This window comes from Lepidothrix coronata, unplaced genomic scaffold (genome assembly GCF_001604755.1).
Source record: "Lepidothrix coronata isolate B3197 unplaced genomic scaffold, Lepidothrix_coronata-1.0 Scaffold250, whole genome shotgun sequence".
NCBI classification, from domain to species: Eukaryota; Metazoa; Chordata; class Aves; order Passeriformes; family Pipridae; genus Lepidothrix; species Lepidothrix coronata.
The window spans coordinates 482,609-504,869 of NW_016690430.1; the positions used below are offsets into that span (position 1 = coordinate 482,609).

Genomic DNA, 22,261 nt, shown 5'->3' on the forward strand with positions numbered 1-22,261 from the left:
TATTTTATTATAACAGTCCCTTTGGAACATTTCTCCTTTTGTTTATTTAAAGGGAAAATCTACCATTAAGTGATTTATTAAGATATTAAAACCCCATTCCATTTTCTACAGAGTTTGGCTGGCTCTCAAGCAAGAACGTAGGCTTCTATTGTAACATATTGGGAGCTTTCAGAACCAAAGCAATTCGTAATAAATTTATTCAAATTGACACATTTCTGGTTACAATGTCTTCATTATTTCTTCAGAGTTATGAAACATGAATTATACCACTGTAACCACAGTACTAGTCAAGGAAATCTAATTTTCTGTGAAGTCTGTTTGTACAGTCATCATGTAGCTCAAGGCATACATTTGATTATTTTCTTGTACTGTTTCTTATATTGGTGTTAAGCCAAAGGCTATGGTGATATTATTACCTCATTACATCCAATTCTAAAAAATATTCTTGCATGGTAGGTTCTAAAAATATATAGCTACATAACAAATTAGAAATAATTACATCACTAAAATCTATTAGGCATACTTTGAAGAGATGTGTATTTCACATTATTTTATATATTTCAAACACTTTTCTCTTTAAGCAGTACATGCATTTTATCATCATAGCCAGCAAGCTAGCCAATATTTTATTCAATTCAAATTAAAGCTGAATTAAATTAACACAGAATAGAATTCCTGAATCGTGAGAACACAATCATTAAAATGATCAACATAAACCAAAAAAGAACTTTTTAAAGCAAAATCAAAAGGTTCTCCATAAGTATATTTTCTCTCATACTTTATTTATTAAATTCTTCTAACAAGAATGAAGTGAATTATAATAAAAAAAAAAGTTGATAGCCTCTTTTACAGCTTCTTAGGATGGAAAGATTTTTTTCCCTCTCACTTTGCTGTCAGAAATGAAAGCCTGAGCTGCAATTATTAAAGGTCTGAATTTGCATTTTTCAGCAATCCAGAGAAATTAGAGCAGCTACTGTTATGAGCATTACCATTATAAAGTTCTTTGTATATGGATCTTCTAACTAAGTTGTTGGTCAGCTGTTTGTTAGATGCCTTGCCAGTTATCGGGTAATCTTATAGTAGATCAAAAAGAACAGCAAAATAAAATGATAGTTTTGTATACTCATAGCTGGTAAATCCTCTGTAAACTAATGCAACTGGATGCAGTGCCCCGTGCTAGAAGCTAATGCAGGAAGCTTGCAGAAGTTAAAGATATATTATTGGATTTGTTTGTAAATAGCTATTAGGATCTTTGTCTCCAAACACCATTCTCTTTTCCCCCAGTTCTTCTTGTTAAGACAGCTGGACTGGACAACCTCACAGAGCTAAAAACTCCTCTAAGCCAAGATCTCTCAAGCTTAACGTATTTTGAACAGCTATTTGAGGATGAACACTAAAGTCAAAAAGACCCATGATAAGTCTTTGTTGGCCTGAACTACCAGTGAGAAGGACTGAGAGAACAGAGAGTGCAAGATCCCTTCTGGAGTAGTGGAAAAGGGTGCCTTCTTATGCATATTTTATTTCCATTTTCCCCAACAAAGTGCATTAATTGTATTATTTTTCACCATGATCAGATATGTGCATATCTCTAGTTTTCACGAGGAGTCAGTTGGGAAAAGCAGAGTCTAGCATAGCATCCTCTGATAAGTCTCTGCCCTGTTTAAATAGTGTTGTTGCAGCAGTTACTGTGGAGGACTTCAGTGGAGGGCTACGGCCAGTGGCAACCTTGTACAGAGCCTTCACCCCAGAGCCAACCCACTGCCCGTGTTCAGTGTGCTACGAGACAGAACAGCGCAGTGAATTGATGCAGTGGGTCCTCATGCTTTTGTCATACTTTGGAAGTGAGGCAAAATTGTATTCCTCTGCACAGGCAATCAACACCATGGGAATAGGTGTTTGCTTCCTGGTCCTGCACAGGATGGGAGAACAGCTGAAAGACAGTGTGTCTGCGTTTGGTGTAGGTTCCCTGACCATCTCTTTGTCTACCTCTGGCAGATTGATGGCATGGTCACTCTTCAAAAGCTCTCGGTACACCTTGCTGTGCTATATATGCACTGCAAGTGAGTCATGGATGTGCTAGAAGGGCCTTCAAATCCATGAGAGGTGGTGTGGTGCGACGCTGCAGTGAGGCAGGCATTGTGGAGAACTCTTCCAACTCTGCTGCACAGATGTGGACAAGATACTCTGACCTAAAGAGGTCTTGTGAACTGGCTTGGCAGCAGTCAGCTAGAGCAGGTGAGGTATTGCAATTGTTCCCAGAGTTCAGGGAATTAATGCATTTCCAGTGTCCAGCTGCTGCATAACTAAGGACACAGAAACAATTTAACAGCTCCTCCACTTTGTTTTCATATTAGGATTCCATTTTTCAGGGAGCAATAGTGAGAATATATCAAATTGTTGACCCTTTGCAAGCAGGTTTCAACATAAATTAATTGTCGTGTAAAAAAAATGAATTTTATGTTTACAGTGCTATTTGTCACTGAAATGGAGGCTCAGTTAGAGTCTCAATGATTTACTAAAGACATTTTAAACATAATGTCCAAACAATGGTACATAAATTAAACATGATGTAATTGAGTGTAACACTAAGTGGCTCATCACTGTTGATTCATGTGGAAATCAGTGAAATTTTACTGATCATTATGCATTCATTCAGTATTAATGTAGATACCATATGTGCTTCCATAGGGATTCTACTGTTACTAAGCATTCATTAAGTTTTAATGTACCATTAAAAAGGCATCAAAAGACCCATCTAAAAATACTGCCACAAAGGTAGTTCATTTAAAGAGAGTTAAAGCAGCATGTTTCACTTTAACATTGCAATACAAAGTAAGTTGATAATGAATCAGCAGAAATAGTTCAGAAGAAAATAGCATTTGATTGCAAGCCAGACTAGAAAGAATGTTTGAACTAAAGGCAGTACATTCTCCCTGTATTTCTGGACAGATACCTGTATTTGTAGGCAAAAGTATTTATCATGCAAGTACATGGTCTCTAAATTGAAATTAATAAACAACTATCACAGTAAACTAAGTAACCTATATATATCACATATATATATACATATAGCAACCTATATATCATATCCTTAAGGTTTTGAGCTCTTTTGTTCACTGGCCAGAGAATTGAAAAGATTGCCTGTGATTCAGATGATCACATTTGTGAATAAATAGGACTTAGCAAGATTATATTCAGCTGGATATTTACTGCTTTAGAAGTGTGACCACAAACTTCTCTCAAACTCTTGATCTTGAACAGAGTACATGTATCCTGCAGGCGATTTGCTACAGCTACAAAAGGAGGTAGATTCAAAAAATACTCTCTTCCCAAGATATTGAGATAAATGAAGCGTAAGGCATGCTCAGACCTAGATCTTTGTTTTGATAAACCTCGATGACATTTAACTGATAAACTGGCAAAAGTGTATGTTTCAAATGCCTATGGTACAACTTCTTATGTTATGTAAGGATATGCCTGGCACAGAGAACATGAATGGTGATTGATGAGTTAATGTCTCTTTCAGAAGAACAATTGGAGGGATTAAATTAAGCTACAAAGTGGAAGTTCACAAGAAACAAACAAAAAGAGATGGTTCTTCAGACAGAGTGTCATTAAGTCAAAGAACTCCATGTCACACTGTGCTGTGTGGCTGCTCAAAATTTACAGGAGTTGAAAGAATGAATTGCTGAGTTTTGAACAAGACTAATTCAGACTATTAAATACATAGAAACCATCTTCACTTTAGCATTCTCAGAGCCAAAAATTGTGGAAGGTTGAGCATGCTTTTTATATTTTATTATCTTATGTTTTTCCCTAGGCATAAATTTTTCATCCTTGTCAAAAGCCAGGTAACAGGCTAAATGACCCTCAGTTTGGCCCAGTATAGCTTGAAGACTATTGCTTGAAGATACAGTGATTAATCTTGCCTCTGTGTAGCAACTTTTGTTTTGAAACATGGTTATGTCATCCTGATCAGTCTTCTACTTTTGTTTTTTAATCTAAAGCAGCCCCATTCCTTTAATCTGTCTTGACATGGTTTCTAAAGGTCTTATAACTCGTGTTTTATTCTCTCTCGCCCAAATTGCCTTCCACCATTAGGTTAGCACTCTAAGAAGTCAGAATTCAATCTAAAATATCTGCTGCTTTTAACTGTTTTTTGGTGGGCCTTTTTTTTTTCACTTGGAGATTATGTTGCTTTTACTACTGATGATCAGGCAACTCACATTTCACATCACCACCAAACTATGTTTTTAAAGTAATGTAATAGTTACACAAAATAAGACACACCTTCCTTTTCCTGACAATATGGTCTAGCAGACCCTTTCTTACACCTTCTAATACTTTTATCTTTAGTTGCTGCCAAAGACTATGCCTTTTACATCTACTGAACTTCCAAGCACATCTGACAGCCTAAAATATTTCTTTTCACTATGATTTTTTTTGAAAGGTATTAATAGCAGACACAGTTTGAATAAAGTAAAAAACAAATTAAACTCACTAATTTCCAGGCAGAGCCCTGAAGCCCACTTTTCCCCAGACCTCGCTCTCTCAAGGTTCCTCTTCCTGATAGGCCAGCCCCAGGTGAACTCCATGCATACAACCTGTGCCTGTGTCTCACAAGTAGCTTCTGATAAAGCTCTTAACACAGCTCACTGTAGAGCTCTGGTAGAGCTCTCTTACACAGATGTGTAAGAGGGGTGCCATGCACTTAACAGCAGCTACACAAACTGGAATGCCCTCTTTCTACCCCTCAATTGTCTTGGTAAAGGGAGATTCAGGTAAACGGTGCCTCTGAGACCTTTCTGTCCTCAGCATGCTCGAGATGGTCAAAACATGCCAGCTCAAAGAGCTGGGGCCACCAGCAGCTTGACTGCCTGTGGGCTGTATCCCAGCAGACCTTCTGACCACTGATGAATTGCCCTTCGTACTAGTGAGTTTTTGATAAGGGGTAACAGTCTGATAATCCCAGAAAGTCAGGCACCTAACTGTGCAGCTGCCTGGGTGCCCATCTTTCTCCCAGTCCTCTGCAATTTAAAAAGGAAATCTTGTGCATTTCACTTCTTGAGCTTTTGCTTCACATAGGTGCTGGAATTTAGGATTGCAGCAGCTTGACACACATACCATAGGGATTTCCTGGTTTGCTAAGTGCACTTTGTAGCTGCAGGTGGCCAAATACACTTCAGTTTGAAAAGCACAAGTGCTTAATTAGCTTTTAGCAATTGAAGAAATTAAATAGTGTCTGCTGATGGGACCAATCATGCTGTTTAACAAAGGTGACCAATTGCAGCTCTTCCTGCATTCCATCTCCCTATTTAGTTCAAGTATTTAATTTAGAAAACTGCAATCAGCTTAATTATTTAAAATATTATTTTTACTGTATTTTTGATAATTCAGAGCTATATAAAGCCTTAAGCAACTGTGAAATAAATTCATTTTTCCTTCCTTTACCACTTCAGATTAAGTGTGATTGTAGCTATCGTGTCTTACTTCTTGCTCAGGATCACACAGGGGAAAAAAAAGGAAAAAGAGAGATTAAACTAACAGGCAAACACATATAGCTGAGGAGAAATAATGAAATTCTGAGTCCAGCTATAGTTGTTTTTTGTTTTGTTGTTTTTTTTTTTTTAACTAGAAATATATTAACCATTAGTAAGTACTCTCGTGGTTAATGTACACCAGCACTAGCACACTAAGTACACCAGTACTTGCAAATAGCCCCTGTTGGCCAGATTTATATTTTAACAGCTGTTGCAGCTGCAGGTTCTGTGGATTTAACTCTCCCTCTGCCCTGAGCTGATTGTACACTTCGATGCCTTTACTGCTCTGGATGTTCACTATCACATACCCAAGCCCAGCCTTCAGTATTCCTGTTCTTTTAACTATTCTGTCACTTGTGAAGATTTTCTTGTGTATACTGTCTTTTAGCATGTTTCTGTTGCTCTGGCTATGATGATATCAATACATCACAGGCAAAGCAAGGTCTGCCCTGCTGAGTACTTAGAACAACTGGTAAAATAGATGAAGAGGCTGAAGAAAACTCTATCGGTGTAAAAACCTAGGAATTTCTGAAAAATACATGCTAGTCTTCTCTTACGTGATACGTAAGGTGTCATTGTTTTGTTATGTGTATTAATAGCAACCCAACTCTCTCTCAGTAAAGAGTGGACATCAAGGGTATTGTATCAGTAGTTCTGAGAAGTATTCAAATTACTGAAGACAAACCTAAGAATTAGCTTCCCACCCTATACCTAAACTCCTATGCCCAAACTCCTGTTTTAAGCATTGTTTGGGAATGCCCAGATACTCATGGAAAGCAATGCTCTAAAAATCACCAAGCAGATAATTTGTTGAAACAGAAGACAATTGTAACAGCTGCTATCATCAAAACAGCTACTAAAAATATACCCATTGTACAATCACAAACTGGTAACTAGTAAACACCACTGTCATTTGTGTATAATGACACTGCTGTGTTATGGGCAAAAGACTGTTCTCAAAGCTTAAAAAGTTCACAGAGGAACTTGCAACTTACATCCAAATTCAACTCGTTGGCATTCTTTTTGGCACTAGAGTTGTATCTATTTCTGTTGGGAATAATACAGCCCTTGTTATTTCCAGGTTCATATATGCACAATCACTCTGAAATAACATTACCAATACAAGTAGCTGAAATTTCCTAACAGTTTTAGTGTCCTTTTCAGATACAGTTCTTTCTCCTTTTCCCAATGCTAAGAGATGATTTTCTTCCATTACTATAAGAGCAAATGCAGAACATCCTGTTCTGTGCAGGATTGCATTTTCATCTTTGTGCCAATTACATGAATGGCTATCAGGAGTTATCAGGCTTTCAGAGTTAAGCTTTTAGTTTCTGGCTTGTCCCACATGCTTTGAAAGGGTACAATGTCTGTAGAACCCTTAAGGTAAAACAGAAAACATAAAACATGAGGTGAAGGGAGAAGCAGCACTGCCTATTGTTAGACACTGATGAAGAATACCAAATTCATTTAACATCTTCCAGTGGGAAACAAGTGAAATAATTCCTCAACTGATAATTTGCCTGTAGATTACTCCTTTGTGTAGAAAACAGGGGAGGAGTAGAAATATGTTTCTGGCTGTCCTCAGAGACGTGCTGATTCTCCAGATCAAAAAAAGCAAAACATCTTTTTCTCTACTTTATCCCTTCTCCTTCCCCCTCCCATTATTTTTTTCCCCTTAAGTGTCTTGAATAATTTAGGAATAACTTAGTCCATTAACAGTCTTGGTGGTCTTTCCAGGGTGATGGAGGGACGGGAAAAGGAAGTGTTCATCTCTTTCCCTTAAACACTAGTAGTTGTGAGGCTTAATTCAGCTAAAAAAAAAAAACTATACATCTCTTCCAAATATGCTCCTTGAAGACATAAACCCATAAACTTAAAAAAAAATGTAAAGTGCTTGTGTTAACAAGTAGGAACAGCTGACAAAAAATAATGCTGCTTTACCTACAATATATCACAATAGACTCAACAGAGTTCCTGTGTTAGTTCCCATGCCACATAGCTCTTTCAAGGGAGACAAAACAAAATTAAGTATTTAAGTTTTTAACAAGTGTAGTTTCCCGTTATTTGCAAATTTCATGTCATTTTAACAAGAACACCTTCCCTCTCACAATGCTACCTAATCAGAAATTTTAAAGAAAAAAATCTATCTTGTATTATTTTCAATTGGATTGTATAAAATAATTCACATAGAAAGCATCCTTTTCAATTACAAGGTGTAAAATATTTCCAGTGATACTGCTACAGCTTTATCATCAAAATAAACTTCATAAGCAATCTGTCTACAACGAGTGATGTTTCATCTACCCCGTCAGCGGCCAAGCACTAACAGAATGTCACAGTTTCTGAACCTCAGACCATTCACAGCACCCACCAACAGTTGTCACGCCTGTGATTACAGCAGCTCCGGTCCAAACACACTATTTTGACTTCAGCCTCACATTCTGTTACCACAGACAGACAAATTAAGACACGTTCCCTTCTGCAAAGAGCTCTATTTGTTTGGTTACCAATCCATCTACTTAGTCATTTACAGTTAGTCTCCTGTCTAGTTGTAGTTATCCAACACCTGATAGACACAGCTTGGCCAAGAATTCAAGGAAGTACACCCTGCTGCTCAACAACATCTTTCCTTTGTTTTTATGTAATAGAAGTCTTCTCAGCAACTGTATATTAAAACAGGATTCTAAGCAGCTCCAACTGAAAATGTTTGCTTTAGCTGGTAACAGGTGCCTGTAACAAATTTTAAAGTATTCACAGAATATGCCAAGTTGGAAGGGACCCACAAGGATTATCGAGTCCAACTCCTGGCCTTGCACAGGACCATCCCCAGGAGTCCACACCATGTGCCTGAGAGTATTGTCCAAACACTTCTTGAACTCTGTCAGGCTTGGTGCTGTGATCACTTCCCTGGGGAGCCTCTTCCAGTGCCCAACCACCCTCTGGGTGAAGAACCTTTTTCTAATATCCAGCCTAAACCACCCCTGACACAACTTCAGGCTGTTCCCTTGGGTCTTTTCACTGGTCCCCACAGAGCAGAGATCAGTGCCTGCCCCTCCTCTTTGCCTCACAAGGAAGTTGTAACTGCAATGAGGTCTCCCCTCCGTCTCCTCCAGGCTGAACAGACCAAGTGACCTCAGCCGCTCCTCATACGGCTTCTCCTCAAGGCCCTTCACCTTCTTCATTGACCTCCTTGGGACACTTTCTAATAGCTTCTTATATTGTGGTGCCCAAAACTGCCACAATATTCAAGATGAGGCTGCCCCAGTGCAGAGCAGAGCAGGACAATCCCCTTCCTCACCCAGCTGGCAATGCCCCCCAGGACATGGTTGGCCCTCCTGGCTGCCAGGGCACTGCTGAGTCAACGTGCCATCAAGCAGGACCTCCAGGTCCCTTTCTGCAGCACAGTTTTCCAGCATCTCATTCCCAGTCTGTATGTTCATCCAGGGTCGCGCCATCCCAGGTGCAGAATCCAGCACTTTGCCTTGTTGAACTTCATATGGTTGGTGATTGCCCAGTGCTCTGATTTGTCGAGGTCTCTCTTAGCTGCTTTTATGTTATATTTTCATCCTTTACCTAGTATGTGTGATACAATGCCTCTTGGTCCACATCCACGTAATTTTCATGTCTTCCTTAGAGATCTTCATATTGCTTGCTAAAATAATGCTAAAATTACAAGCAGCTAGAAAAACTAGGGCACTGATTACTGAATATATGTCCCAAAAATGGAGACATCAAGCTGTTTAACATCTTTCAGCTGCAAGTATGAGAGTTCTTGCCTTGATCTTACAACCTCTAGTCACAAGAATATTTCCAAAAGTTATCTGGTGATGCTGCTCCAGCAAAACTCTCCCTTCTGCAGGGTACATCTGTAGTCTAAATTTTATTCTTCTGTAGAATAAATAAAAAAAAAGAAATCTTCTATAAGAACAACTAACAAGATCTCTTTGCTTTTCTAGCCCTCCTTTACTTACAAAGCCCTGGAATGTAAACTAGATGAAGATGGCATTGTGCTACATGATACCTGCTGTTTCTTCAAAGAACTCATAACAGTAAGTCACAGTGCACCTTCACTGGGGTCAGCTGTTTTGTTCAGACAATTACACTGACTATCACTAACTTCAGTATCCTGACTTTCCTTCCTAAACATTTTGACTGCCATGCAAAAGGAAGGAGATTATAAAAAGTATGGCATAACTAATTGCCTCCTGTTGGAAGACAGCTGTGATACATGTTGTGCAAACTGTAAGTATTCTTGGGCCCAAAACCAAGTCTGTTTACTATGCATGTAAGGCATCCATAACAAAAATTTACTGCTGTCTAATCTGGGCTTGCAGTTACTAGAAACACTTACTTGAACAAACATGTCAAGTTTACCAGCAAGAGTTTCTTTAGTAGAATTTAATAAAAGAGTATTAAGAAAAAATGAGTTTCTAAAAATACAATAGCAAGATTTAAAAATGTCTTACATACACGTGTTGGAAGAAGAGGGAAAGAGAAATTTTCGCTAAACAGTATTTTCAGCTACTAACAGGAAGTCTCATTAAAGATTTTCATAGTGCTATAGCATGTATAGACATTTCAGTTATCAAGCAAGTTCAGTGACACAGACAAGAAACCTTAAAATTCAAGCGAGGTGGTTTTAGTTTAATCTCTGATACATAAAATGATATTTACCTTCAGGAGTTCACATGAAAAGGTAGTTTATTTTTAACATATGGGACTAAGAAACATATAGTACAGTTTTGTGTTCAAAACCAAAGCAAGCAACAAAGCATGGTTATTTGAACTTTGTCCAAAACAAGAATAATTGGACTCTACTGATTTGGTTGAAAAAGTGAAACATCATACCGACTTGTATTACCACAGATGGAGATTAAATTAACTTTATGAAATAACTTTGGTCACCTTGGCAGAGAATACTAAGGTTTGAGAAAAAATCTGTAAGATCCTTGCACCCAAAGGACAAGTAAGGAGACTCTTTTTGCAGTGCAGCCTCTCTCTGGCAGTTACAGATCTGCATGTTGTGTAGGAACGCTTAAAACACAGACTTTAAATGCCACAAAGAACATAGACACTGGAACCCTGGGAGTGAGTTACAACTTTCAAGTCTGTCCCTCAAGATGCAGTGAAATCTAGAATGTAAGCCCCAGTTGGAAACTAGAAAAAACCCCACACCTCTTCTACCTCACTGATTTCAAGCAAAGGTTGAAGTGTTCTTTCGCAGTCAGATCCTGAAACAGATCTTTTGAACTACCATGTGGGTTCCCCCACCCTTGGATTAAGCCCTTGATTGGAGGCAAAACAAAGAAGAGACGGAAGTGGTAACACACATTGACAGGGGACTAAGATACAGGAGAGTAAACGGGAGAGAACAGCAGTGAACAAATGTCCATCAACCCTCTTTATGAATTTTTATTTACTAAAATGTTCCTTAAAGAGTTTCAGCATTAACACTGTTACTTGTTATCAATAATTGACTCTGTATGTGGAAAGCAATTAGACCTCTTTGAGATTATTGCACAAAAACCTGGCAGCAAACAATTATTAACCCTTTGAAATGCACATATAGATCAGTTTCTGAAATTGAGTTACAGAATGTTTCTAAAGTACAAAATATAGTGTTAAAGAATAGAAACGAAATACAATTACTTTTATTTGAATCAAGTCCAGCAAGAAAATATTTTAAAATGGCAAATACCCCAGCACTTCCTGCATGCGTCCATAATCTAGCTATTTTATCATGGGTGTTATCATATTTCCACTCCCTCCCCAAAATGTATAATCTTGACAAGAAATTCAAAATAGGTAAAATATAACACAATGCATTCTCTTTTAATATATATTCCCATCTTGGTATTTAATGCTTAACCTATAAATAGACAGTCTCTGACACAAGCATGATTTGTAAGTGCGTTATTGTGCTGTTTTAAGATTAAAATATTTCACATGAATAAATCCAAAGCAGTTCATTCTTTAGTTATACTTCAAGTGAAAAAAAATAAATTTCTTCTATTTCATTAAGTATCAAAACTGGAATTTGCATTTTATCAGTATGTGAGTATATGCTGATGACTACTTCAATATATATGTAATTCACAAAAAGTATTGCTCATCTGAGTGCTAGGTAAATACTATATACAGATACCCAAAGAGAAATGTCATGTAGTGCTACTGTTAATAAAAGTTTTTAAGCAGTACAAAAATTTTCAATAATTTATATCCTGATTTTTTTATGTGTGTGCTACCAGGAAAAAATTACAGGAGAGTTAAAAAAAAAATAATCACAATACGTATCCCAGTTACTCTCTGCTAAAGGAACAAAACCATCTATTTTTTAGACAGATACAAAGTATTGCATTTAATTAAGATATTCTAGTAATTACAATTTTAATTTAATAAAGGAATATGGAGGCAGCATGTGGTAGATTTAAGTTCTTACAATCTGTTAAAGTAATACACAATTGAAAATTAATGATGTGATCTAGAATTCTTAGGTTGTTTCCAATCTGTAATTTCAGCATAGTGCTACATATTGTTCAGTCTTGAGGCTAAAATCAAGAATCTTTGATTCTCTTTCTATCATAAGCAAAGCTCATATGCATCTTTTCTTAAACCTTTTTAGCAGCATAGTCAGCTTTATAAAGAGGAAAAGGCAAAATGTTACCATAATTTACATATGCTAATAATCTTTCCAAGGCATCCAAAGACACAGCTCGAAATCCTTATAACTGCTGACAAAAATATATTAACATACACTTGCATTTACACTTTCAAAAATTTGTAGTTAGTGTAAAGTTGGCCTATGAAGCAGTAAAGTGCAAAATATTTGGTATAATATCTACTGATTAGCTTTTGCTTCTGTGGAATACAAAGGATTAAGTCTGGCTCTTCCATTAACAGCTATGGTGTTTGATGGAGGACCAACCTGGAGGCAGGGGAGAGAAAAAAAAAAAGAGAAAAAAATAATTAAGAAATATTAGCCTAACTTTCCATATTTTTCTCTCTACAGCATGTTACACAGTATTACTTCAAGGAAACAGAAATACTGTTACTTCAGTTACCATTTTTCTCACTGCAGTCAATGACCTCCTATATGATTTCCGTACAAAGCATATATGCTACAGAAGTGGAAATATAAGACATTACTTAAAAACATATTTTATTAAAAACATATTTTATTCTATCTAAAAATTCCATGTATAACTACTCAAAACATGAATAATTTTTATTCCTTCTCCAGACCCAGTTGCAAAGAAATACTTGAAAAACGTCACTAAACTAAACACTTTTTATTAACTATTGAATAGAGCTGATTTCTTTCTAACACTCCTTTATACCATGGTAATGTTTCTTTTATCAAGAGCAAACCATAGATAGACATTATGATAGACAGCAAAGGCCTGACTTTCAGTGGAGCTGCATAAACCAATGATTCCAACTGGAGTTAATGGGAGCTGTGGAGGCTCCGCAGCCATGAGAACCACATACCAAAGCACAGTTTACTAAACACAATGAAAACATTTTCAAGAGAAAAAATGGTTAAAAAGAAACCTCACTTGACCCATTTTAGGTTAGTAATTACTGAGGGTCCTATTGAACAGGAAAGACCAACAACACAAAAGGCCACAGATCTCAGCACTGCATACTCACAACATATTAAGTAAAACAGAGGGTGAAAAAAAAATTAAGGAATTTGTCTAGTGGTGCCAAGATTTTATTTTTAATGATTCTCACACAGAGAGAAGCAAGCACCTGACAGACCTCTCTCACAATTCAAATGGATCAGATTATCACTCCTTTTCCTGACTGCACTACAATACTGGATGATACGAGGTGAATGCATTTTAAAAGTCCTTTCAATACTAAAAATCACTTTTGTGTGAAAAGGAGTTATTGATACAAAAGGTTTCATTCCTCTATCCTCCTACTGCCAGTTCTCCATGTTAAACATAAAATGAGACCATGTTTTTGTTAAATTTGCCATAGGCCAAGAAACTTCTTTCTGCTGTCAGACATACCTGTACCACAGCATATGTGCTCTGGGTGAGAGTGAGAAGAACAGCATGTACAATTTTACGTTTGGCAAAACTTCAGTGAGTTCTTCATTACATTTTGTTTGTGTTCCAGGGGTTTTTTTTGAGGCCTGTTTCAGGTTTCTGTGCTGCAGACTGCTCTTCTTTATGGTTACGGCTTCTTCATTATTTTAATTTCTCCTTAAAAAGTACAGCCCTCTCCTCACCCCAGCCTCAACACATAGTACACTGACAAAGGACATATCCCACCCATAGAAGAGAAAGGGAGGGGAAAACTGACTTCAATTACCATTTCTCTCCCTTTCCACAAGCCATTCTTGTACCTACACTGATAAAGGCTATATGAGTCAAATTTACAAGGACATTTGTATTAAAAATGAACGAATAACTACGTAATGAAGCTTTTCCTTGTTTTCTTTCTAGTAGAAATAGTTTTCTTGAATTTTGAAAAGTACATTATGGATTTTATTTTTTAAAACAGTTACAAGCAACTGGGCCAACTGCCATGCCTATGCATATTTCCCATAGAATCATAAAGCAAAGGTGACACACTACGAAAAATGAATAAAGTTCTGTATTATTCAGAACGTAATTATGCATTGGAGGAAAAAAAAGCCTTGATGAAAATACATGCAAACGAAATCCAAACAGTATTTCTGGTAGAACAGACAGATTTGACCTCTAACTGATTCCAAACAATACAGCATTTTCTTAAATCTTATACTGTTTTTAAAGTGGCTGTAGTTAGTGACATGTAGTTAGAAGTAATACTACTCGTATTATGTACCATTTTTACTGACTAGAGATCAAAAACTACTTGAGTATGCCTGTAACTTTTCCAGGAAACTCCATCTTCCTGTTCAGTGTAGAAATCATGGGGGGCCTACAAGCCTCAGAGAGGCTGTTGCACCACTACACTGAAACCAAACCTTATGTATGAAATGTTCCAACATCTGACCATCCACTGAAAGAATTTGACCTTTGAGGGTATCAAAGACTTCCATAAAACAAACAAACAAAAAAATCCCTTGTATCTACCCACCGCACATCATTTGTTTCTTTCAAGTTTCAAGCGGAAAAGGGAAGAGAAAAACCTACGGAATTTCTTTAACCTTCTGCAATGGGAAATTATTTCTTAATACAGAATGCAAAATACTAATGTAAGATCGAGAAAAGTTTGTTTGAGACTATGATTGTCTGGTTGCAAATTTAAAACAGTACAGATTTTTAAAGTGTGCAATGTTTTATCCAATGAGACATTTATAGGTTAATTTTAGGAAACAGAAAAGAAAAATTAAGCCCCAGTTTTAACCAGAGGGGGTGGGGGAAGATGGTCCTACAAGGACTGTTGACAAAACATTGAGAAATGTCTTAGTAATGATGCCAAACAGCAGCAGGAGGCTTGAAGAACATTTAAGAATTATCTGATAAAGTCTAATAAATAGGAAAATAGTCTTCAGAGCTCTGTGTTATCTGCCTGCAAAAGATTGCAGCCACTTCATGTCTAGAGTGAAGCTGCTTAGCAGTTTTCTAAAGCCATACACTCTCAAACATAAGTCAGATATTATGAAAGATATGCCTAATTGATAACCTAGAGAATTGTTTCATTTCAGAAAGATTTGATTACATTTGTACTGTTTGAAAATACAGCTTTGCGTGTGCATTCACCAGTTTATTCTGGAAAATTGACCCCTCTTCCTCACCTCCTTTCCCATTGTTAAGAGACCTCCTGGTAGCACTTTGTGCCAAAGCTAACTGCTTTTAGTGTCAGGCATTAGTATGGCAATTTTGGAGAAAGTACCATGAATTCATTGTTATGGATGCAGTGATGAAAACTCACCCTTTTCAATTTGGCAGCAGCTTCTCCAGAGCGGATTGCAGCCAGCAAGCTCTGGTGGATCTGTTCTGGGTCAGAGCGCGGGAACGTCATCACGGTTTGTCTCTTAGTGACAGGGGGTGGGTGGTCAGTGGAAGCACCTGACTGCGCCTGACTCTTCTGCTCACTATTCACATTGCTGTCTTTCTATAAAGGGACAAAGTGGGAGGAAAAAGAAACCAAAAAATTTTAATCTGAATTAGTTATAAATGGAAAACTGAGTCAACCTGGCACAAGGTTGCATAGCAAACTGCTGCCGTTCTAGTGTTTGGTTGATTCAAGATTTCAGAGACCAGCCACATTCCCACTGGAATAGTTTCTCCCTCAAATAATTATGCCAGCAAAATTTTATGCCTCCATTCAAGTGTGTTTGTGGCATGATCACTTAAAGCCAAACTAATCACACCACTTAGAATTAAATTTAAGAAATTAACACACAGAACCATAAGGAACAAATCATAAGCACTCCAAGCATAATAATAGGTATACACAGGATAAATGACTATTTAATTTACAGTTCTTTAAAGCAGAGGATGCTGATTATGGCAAGAAATAAATATTTCAAATCATCTGAATTATATTGTTCTCATTTTTAATATTCTCTGTATTCATGTACTTCACTATAATGCTGTGCTACTGCTGAACACCACTGGGTGTTTTCACTGTACGAATACAGCGCTTTCTGACCAGGAAGTGGTTCACAGACAAGCCTTTAGAGTGGTTGCACTAGATGGCAGTGGATCAACAGTCAACCAGCATTAGAAATAAAGTTTACCTTGTCCATTAGACTATTTTGTGGCCCCACTGTTAAGGTCTGTAAGGAAGGGCTTTTCACTTGAGGCATGGAGGTAGCTGAGGAGAATTCAGCTGCCAAAGTGGCAGAGGAGAGTTCAACAGGAAATTCCTCTCTAGGTGCCTGGTTAGTGATTGTACGCGTCTTATTGAATGATTGCGACCTTTTGACTGCAGAGGAGACAGCAAGAGCAAAAGGGGATGGTCTTGAACTGGAGTATGGCTTTGGAACTGCAAAAGTTCTTAGAGTTTTTAGGTTCAGTGGTGCTGGAGGACAGGGGGGATAAATTAAAGGTTTATTGCTTTTAACAGGAGAAGTGGAGGATTCAATGTTTTTTCCATCATCAACTTTTTCTTCATCTGCTGGAGGAGAGGAAATACTTGTTTTATGTAAAGCCAAAGAAGTCAGATCAGGTGATGAGATTTTTTTCCCCATCTCTGTATTCTTAGCTTCATTTTGAATTGAATTAGGAGCACAAATGGTACTTCTGGCAACTGCAGATGTCACATAATGACCTGAAGCTCTTCGTTGCATCTGCAGATAAAAAGAACTAGGCTTTGTTGTAGGACTTAATGCATTTGACTTGTCCTGAGTCTCAGAAGAAGCATTTGTATTATCCAGGCTTAGCATCAGTGGGACACGCTGCTTGAAAGATTCCTTTTCCATCTGGTTGCTCTCAGTAGTAATCTCAGCTCCAGAGGTCACAGTATGTTCAGAAATGCTGTTCACTCTCTGCAGCAGATCATTCACTGCTGCAGCTTCATTTTGTGAACCAACCTGTAAATGACCCACACTTTTTGACAGATGAGGAATTTCAGCTTGCACTATGAATTCTTTGGGGTCTTCATGCTTCAGAGAATCTTCCAAAGTAGATACCTCTTGATCCTTATGATCTGATGGAACTTCTGCTTCCCAGCTCTTCATTATTTCTAAGAATTTTGGAGGCACTATTTTATAAGTAGTCATGCCAATTTTTGGTATGTAATCCCTTGTAATTTCATTAGCAGGCTTGGGTTTAGGTCTGGTGTCCTGTCTATAAAAAGGGTGACCTTTTACAGAAAAGTCATCTGGAGTTTTTGCAGTTGTTTCTGGTAAAACAAAATTACTGCCATTTATACAGACGTGACTCTGGTCTTTTATGGGAATTATATCTCCATGGGTAACTTCTTGTGTCTTAAGATTTTGTTCTATTGACGTATCTTCATCCCCTTGCTGCGTTCCATGCATCACTTGAAGAAGGGGGTTGTTTGTATCTCTGTTATGTTGAGAGACCAGTTCTCCGAATGTGGATGATTCAACACCCTGAGGAACAATAATTTCTTTCTGAGTAGACCTTCCCAAATTGCTATCCGAAGGACCTGTTTGGATTGCAACATCCTGAGTTTTTACTGTATCCAAGCTGCTTTGATTTGTTTTGTCATCTTGCTTTTCTGACATCAGTTGAGGATAATTCCTATGACTTACAGAGATGTCATTTTTACATGCCTGGAAGTTTGATAGTCTGTCAACTTCGAGCTTGTTATTTTCTGTAAAATCTACTGGTTTAATTTCAGCTGTCTGAAGTTCTTTCCCTTCTTCTTTTGTTGGAAGGAGTTTTGTATCGCTGTGATCTTTAAGTTAAAGAAAGATTCCAAAATTAATACAAATGCCAAAAAGATTCAATCTTCCTCCTTACATCAAGAAGCTCTGCATCTAATGTATTTAACTATGACTGGCTTCTCACTCACATTAAAAATTTCCTTAACACTTACTTTTAAAAGTTATTTAAAGATATAAGTATATTTGACTAATATTGCCAAATAGTAGTATTCTAACTCAGGTATTCTTCCTTAATAAACAGGCTACTGGTGCAATGCATTGACTTAATAGAAAAAACTATTCTAGAATCATTTAAAAAGTGCTAATGAATTTCAGTTGATTATATAGGCAGTGGTGACTCAAGAGCTCAACGACTATTCAATATCAAGTTAGATACAGCTTTTATTTAGTTCCACACATTTGTGGCTTCTGTTCTTTAGTTTTCATGTCACATCTTATTTGTCAACTTCACCTTATGTATTTGTACATGGAAACAACTGAAAAACATATGGACAAGAGCAATTTTTCAAAACTATTTTTCCTACTCTTTAGTTGGTCTGATAATTCAATTTTCTACCCCTGAACTAAACACGTGATCATCTCCAAAACATGTGAATATTTGAGTCAAATTGTTTTAAACAGAATATTGGGAAAAATTAAAGTCTTCAGGAATAATCATTTGAAGTGGTTATTTTTTGGGGGGGAAAAAAAGTCCTCATTTCAAGTATGTTATAAAATGGAGGATAAAATTTATATCACATATAAACAGGACTCATGCAGCGTTGTTATGATTTATAAACAGAGGTGTACTGAGTATAAAAGACTATAGAAGGCCTAATATATAAATCTGAAAATCAGTGTCACAAAAGGGTAAAATAAATCAGTCAGGTCACTAAATCCACAGAAAAATTTATGATCCATTAGATGCACAGGATGTCGTCATTTCATTTCAGATCAGCGTGTCACTTTCTTCTATTTGTGCTTAAAAATATTTGCATTTTCATGCAGAAAACTCACACTAATTTCATAAGCAAAGACCAAATGATGGCCTCTTCTTCTCTGCTGGGGTATGGTACCCATGGCACCCCACATAGCAGGATAACCTTTGTGTCCAGCCTTCCTTCTCCTTGGCACTGTCCCACCCATCCCACCCTACAACAGCATAACACAGCTTTGACTACTGCTATAACAAAAATATACCAAAAATATCTGCTCCCAAAAAAAATCCCTGCATCCAATTCTTGCCACCTCATCTCAAAGAGAATACACCAAAGCTAGAGAAAGTGTAAAGAAAATAATCTGATGATAACAATTCAAGAGTTGACTGTATTGTCATTTCTTCAAAGGAATAGAAAAGTTCTCTTCAACCTTGCTTTGAAGTATTAAAAACGAGTGGGAACTACTCACCATTGGTTTTATTTTGATCTAAAATTTTAAGCTTCCTGTCTTTTTCAACTCCAGCATCCTGACTGCTTATCTTAGTCTGTAGTCCTCTGCAAAGCACAACAGTACATTAAATATGCTGGTATCATTCATTTCAGTAAACACGAGAAACGATGCAAGAGAACTGGCAATATTCTCCAAACACAGATGGACAAAATAGAATTGCTCTGCCAAACACTGGAATACTCGACAGAATAGATTATTTTATTTTTTATAAAACAAGAGGAAATGCTGCCATGATATTCTACCAAAATGACAAGCAGCCCCACTTGCTTCTGTGTAAGCAGATGATCAGTTTTCCTTTCTCTTCTCCCCCTCCTTTTGCTTACACGTGCAGTTTGAACAAGCCCCTTTCCAGTAACAACTCCTTTTCAGTGAAGCCACAATGGTTTTTCACTCATATAACAACATTAGTGTGAAGTGCTCTGACATCCCCCACATCTAAAATGTGCCCTTGATTTTGTCCAACACCACAATACACAGGAAGCTGCATGAGATGCTGACTGTGTATGAACACATGAACTGTGCAGTACAGACTTTTCAAAATAGTCCCTTTCCAGAAATACTTGGAGAACAGCGAAGAAACATCCACCAAACATATTATTTGCATACTAAATATTTTGCAAATGCATATAGTATCTGTTCCCCTCAGATCATGGGGGACAAGGGTACTGCACAAATGTTGAATAAGGAGAGGTGGTGGTGGGGGGGATATTAAGTCCTTGGCTTAAAAAGGTAAATGAAAAAGGCAAAAATACTTAAAATTTCTCTACAAAAAGTTATTAGAACTTCCAACTTCCATCTTTGCACTTTCTGTAGTTAGAAATACTGGCATTATGAAGATTCCAATTCATCTGCCACATCAAATGCATTAGTTGTCAGAAACCAGTGCCTTGAGCTGACACATCTGCTTTGAATCATTTAAAATTATAAATGTCTCAATAACCATCCATGCACATGCTGCTTAAAGTACCAAATATACTGTAAATGTCCAATACCACTGAACGGGAGTGTATGCCCTCAAAATTATTGTTGGAAGAAAGTTAAAGCTCGGCCCAGCACTCTGTACTCTTGCTTATCTTCATTCCTTTTAACACAGCTGAGGGACTGAGCTACAACTATTAACAACAGGCTGAATTGGTCTTTTAATAGAAAAAAATATAATCAAAAACCACCAAACCCAAAAGCCACAAAGCACCACAGAGTATCATTACAGAAATTAGTGGTTTTGACTGGAATATTACACATATTTCCCTGCTTTGATCAAAGAAAGTACTTCTGAAAGTAACTAGATCTTATATAAAAGATCTGAATTATCAAAAGTTTTCCAGAAATATAATGTCAGAGAAACCCTAGTCCTCATTTTGGAGTCCCTGTGATATTTCGGGAAACAACTGCCAAACTCTAAAGCCAGAGCACAGTACAGGTTTAATGATACTCACCAGGATTATATGGCATTAAAGGCTACTGCAAATTCATCAATGGGGTGGGGAAGAAACATCCCCTGGACAACTACCCAAACTGGCCCAATAACAAAGGTCTGACAAGTTCAAGACAACTTATTAGATCCCCATAGAGGAGACACACCTAAGCAACTGGGACAATATTTGTCAGGACAGAGCATCAAAGATTTTTGCAAAGTCACATTTGGCCTTGGACTGACAAAAAAGTCCCTACAGATACAAGTCAAAGCTCTCCTTACTGCCTTGAAAGTTCTTCACTACTAGGGCAGTCACATTTTGGCTTCAGTACAATAATTGAAATAGTTCTTTCAATTTAATTTGGGAACAGTAGCCAGTTTAGTTGCCCCAGGGAACAGAGAAACAGTGAATTACATTAACACAATGGGACTTCTCTGGACAATCAACATTTATTTCAAGCGGGCACTAACTCATGTTGGGAACCTGCTGAGTCAGGTACTTTAACAAACATGCTGAAGGGCAAAGGTATAGCATCAACAGAAGGGAAAAAGAGCGGTTAAGGAAACTAATGTGTTTATTCTTTAAAAAAGCAGAATTAACTTGTTTTCCTGAGAGCAAATGGATTGAGACAGGTCAAGACAACATATAAGGAAAAGAAAAAATAAAAATTAAAGCCAAAAAAGATGCAAGCAATAGATAACCATGCCCAAAAAACCAGAAATGGCTGATCTACCCGTTTTTCCCCATCTGTAAGAAAGAATTTGTGTATTTTTATTTAACTAATCAATCCCAATTTTTTTTTTGCAGCATACTGCTGTAATAAATAGAGTATTTTAGAGCTGGGTTCAGCTTTTCTGGGGTCCAGCTGTTTGAGTAGTAAGGAAAGGGAGGCTTAAACGGAATAGCCTACAGAACACTTCATTGTCATTTTTGTTGAAAAGCTTCATGAATTACTGTGCACAGAAGAGTGCTGCAATGAAAGCTAAGCATATTAAAGCTCATCCCTCTCACAATTCTCTATTCTGTGCTCCACAATAAAACAGCACTGCGTTTTATTTGCCTCCCCCATCGCCTCCCCAATGCTCCTTTCTTTGTCACAAAACGTACTTACTTGCCATCTGTGCTCATATTTTCTTGTTTTTCTTCCTTGAAGCTTTGTGAGTTGTCTACGGAAACACTGCCAGGAACAGGAGTTGATGGAGCAGGATCATTTTTTTCATTTTCCAGTGGTACCTCAGCAGAGCTGAAGGCTACAGTAACCTCTCCTGTCCTGAGAGAGGTATTGGTACTTTCACTGTTCTCTCGCTGTTGCACACTTATCTCGTCCCTTTCATCAATTTCTTCCAGGTTGTGTTCTGAGCTCCTTACACCTACACTCAAAAAAGAAAACAAAAAAAGCAAAAAACCCCAAAACCCAACAAAACCCCAAACAGCCCACAGCTCTCAATGCAGGGCGTAGATACAAAAGGACTGTTGAAGGCAACCTAAATAGTTTGAAGAGGGAAAATTGACTTTTTTCATAATTCAGGTAAGTTAAAAAAAAAAAGAAGGAGGGGAAAAAAAGAAGAAAAAAAAAA

General features: G+C 37.4%; 1 protein-coding gene across 4 annotated transcripts in view; it reads right to left on the reverse strand.

The window, feature by feature from the left end:
* Window positions 1-11,870: 11,870 nt before the first annotated feature.
* COBLL1 (cordon-bleu WH2 repeat protein like 1) overlaps window positions 11,871-22,261 on the reverse strand; it is a 99,843-nt gene continuing 89,452 nt past the window's right edge. For all 4 annotated transcript variants that reach the window (XM_017835189.1, XM_017835187.1, XM_017835188.1 and 1 more), the window contains 5 exons: window positions 21,796-22,054; window positions 19,228-19,313; window positions 16,225-17,852; window positions 15,414-15,596; window positions 11,871-12,465 (listed from right to left, as the gene is read on the reverse strand). In XM_017835189.1, the coding sequence (XP_017690678.1) occupies window positions 12,379-12,465; window positions 15,414-15,596; window positions 16,225-17,852; window positions 19,228-19,313; window positions 21,796-22,054 (2,243 nt within the window). In that variant the 3' untranslated portion in view covers window positions 11,871-12,378. The remainder of the gene's footprint in view (window positions 12,466-15,413; window positions 15,597-16,224; window positions 17,853-19,227; window positions 19,314-21,795; window positions 22,055-22,261) is intronic.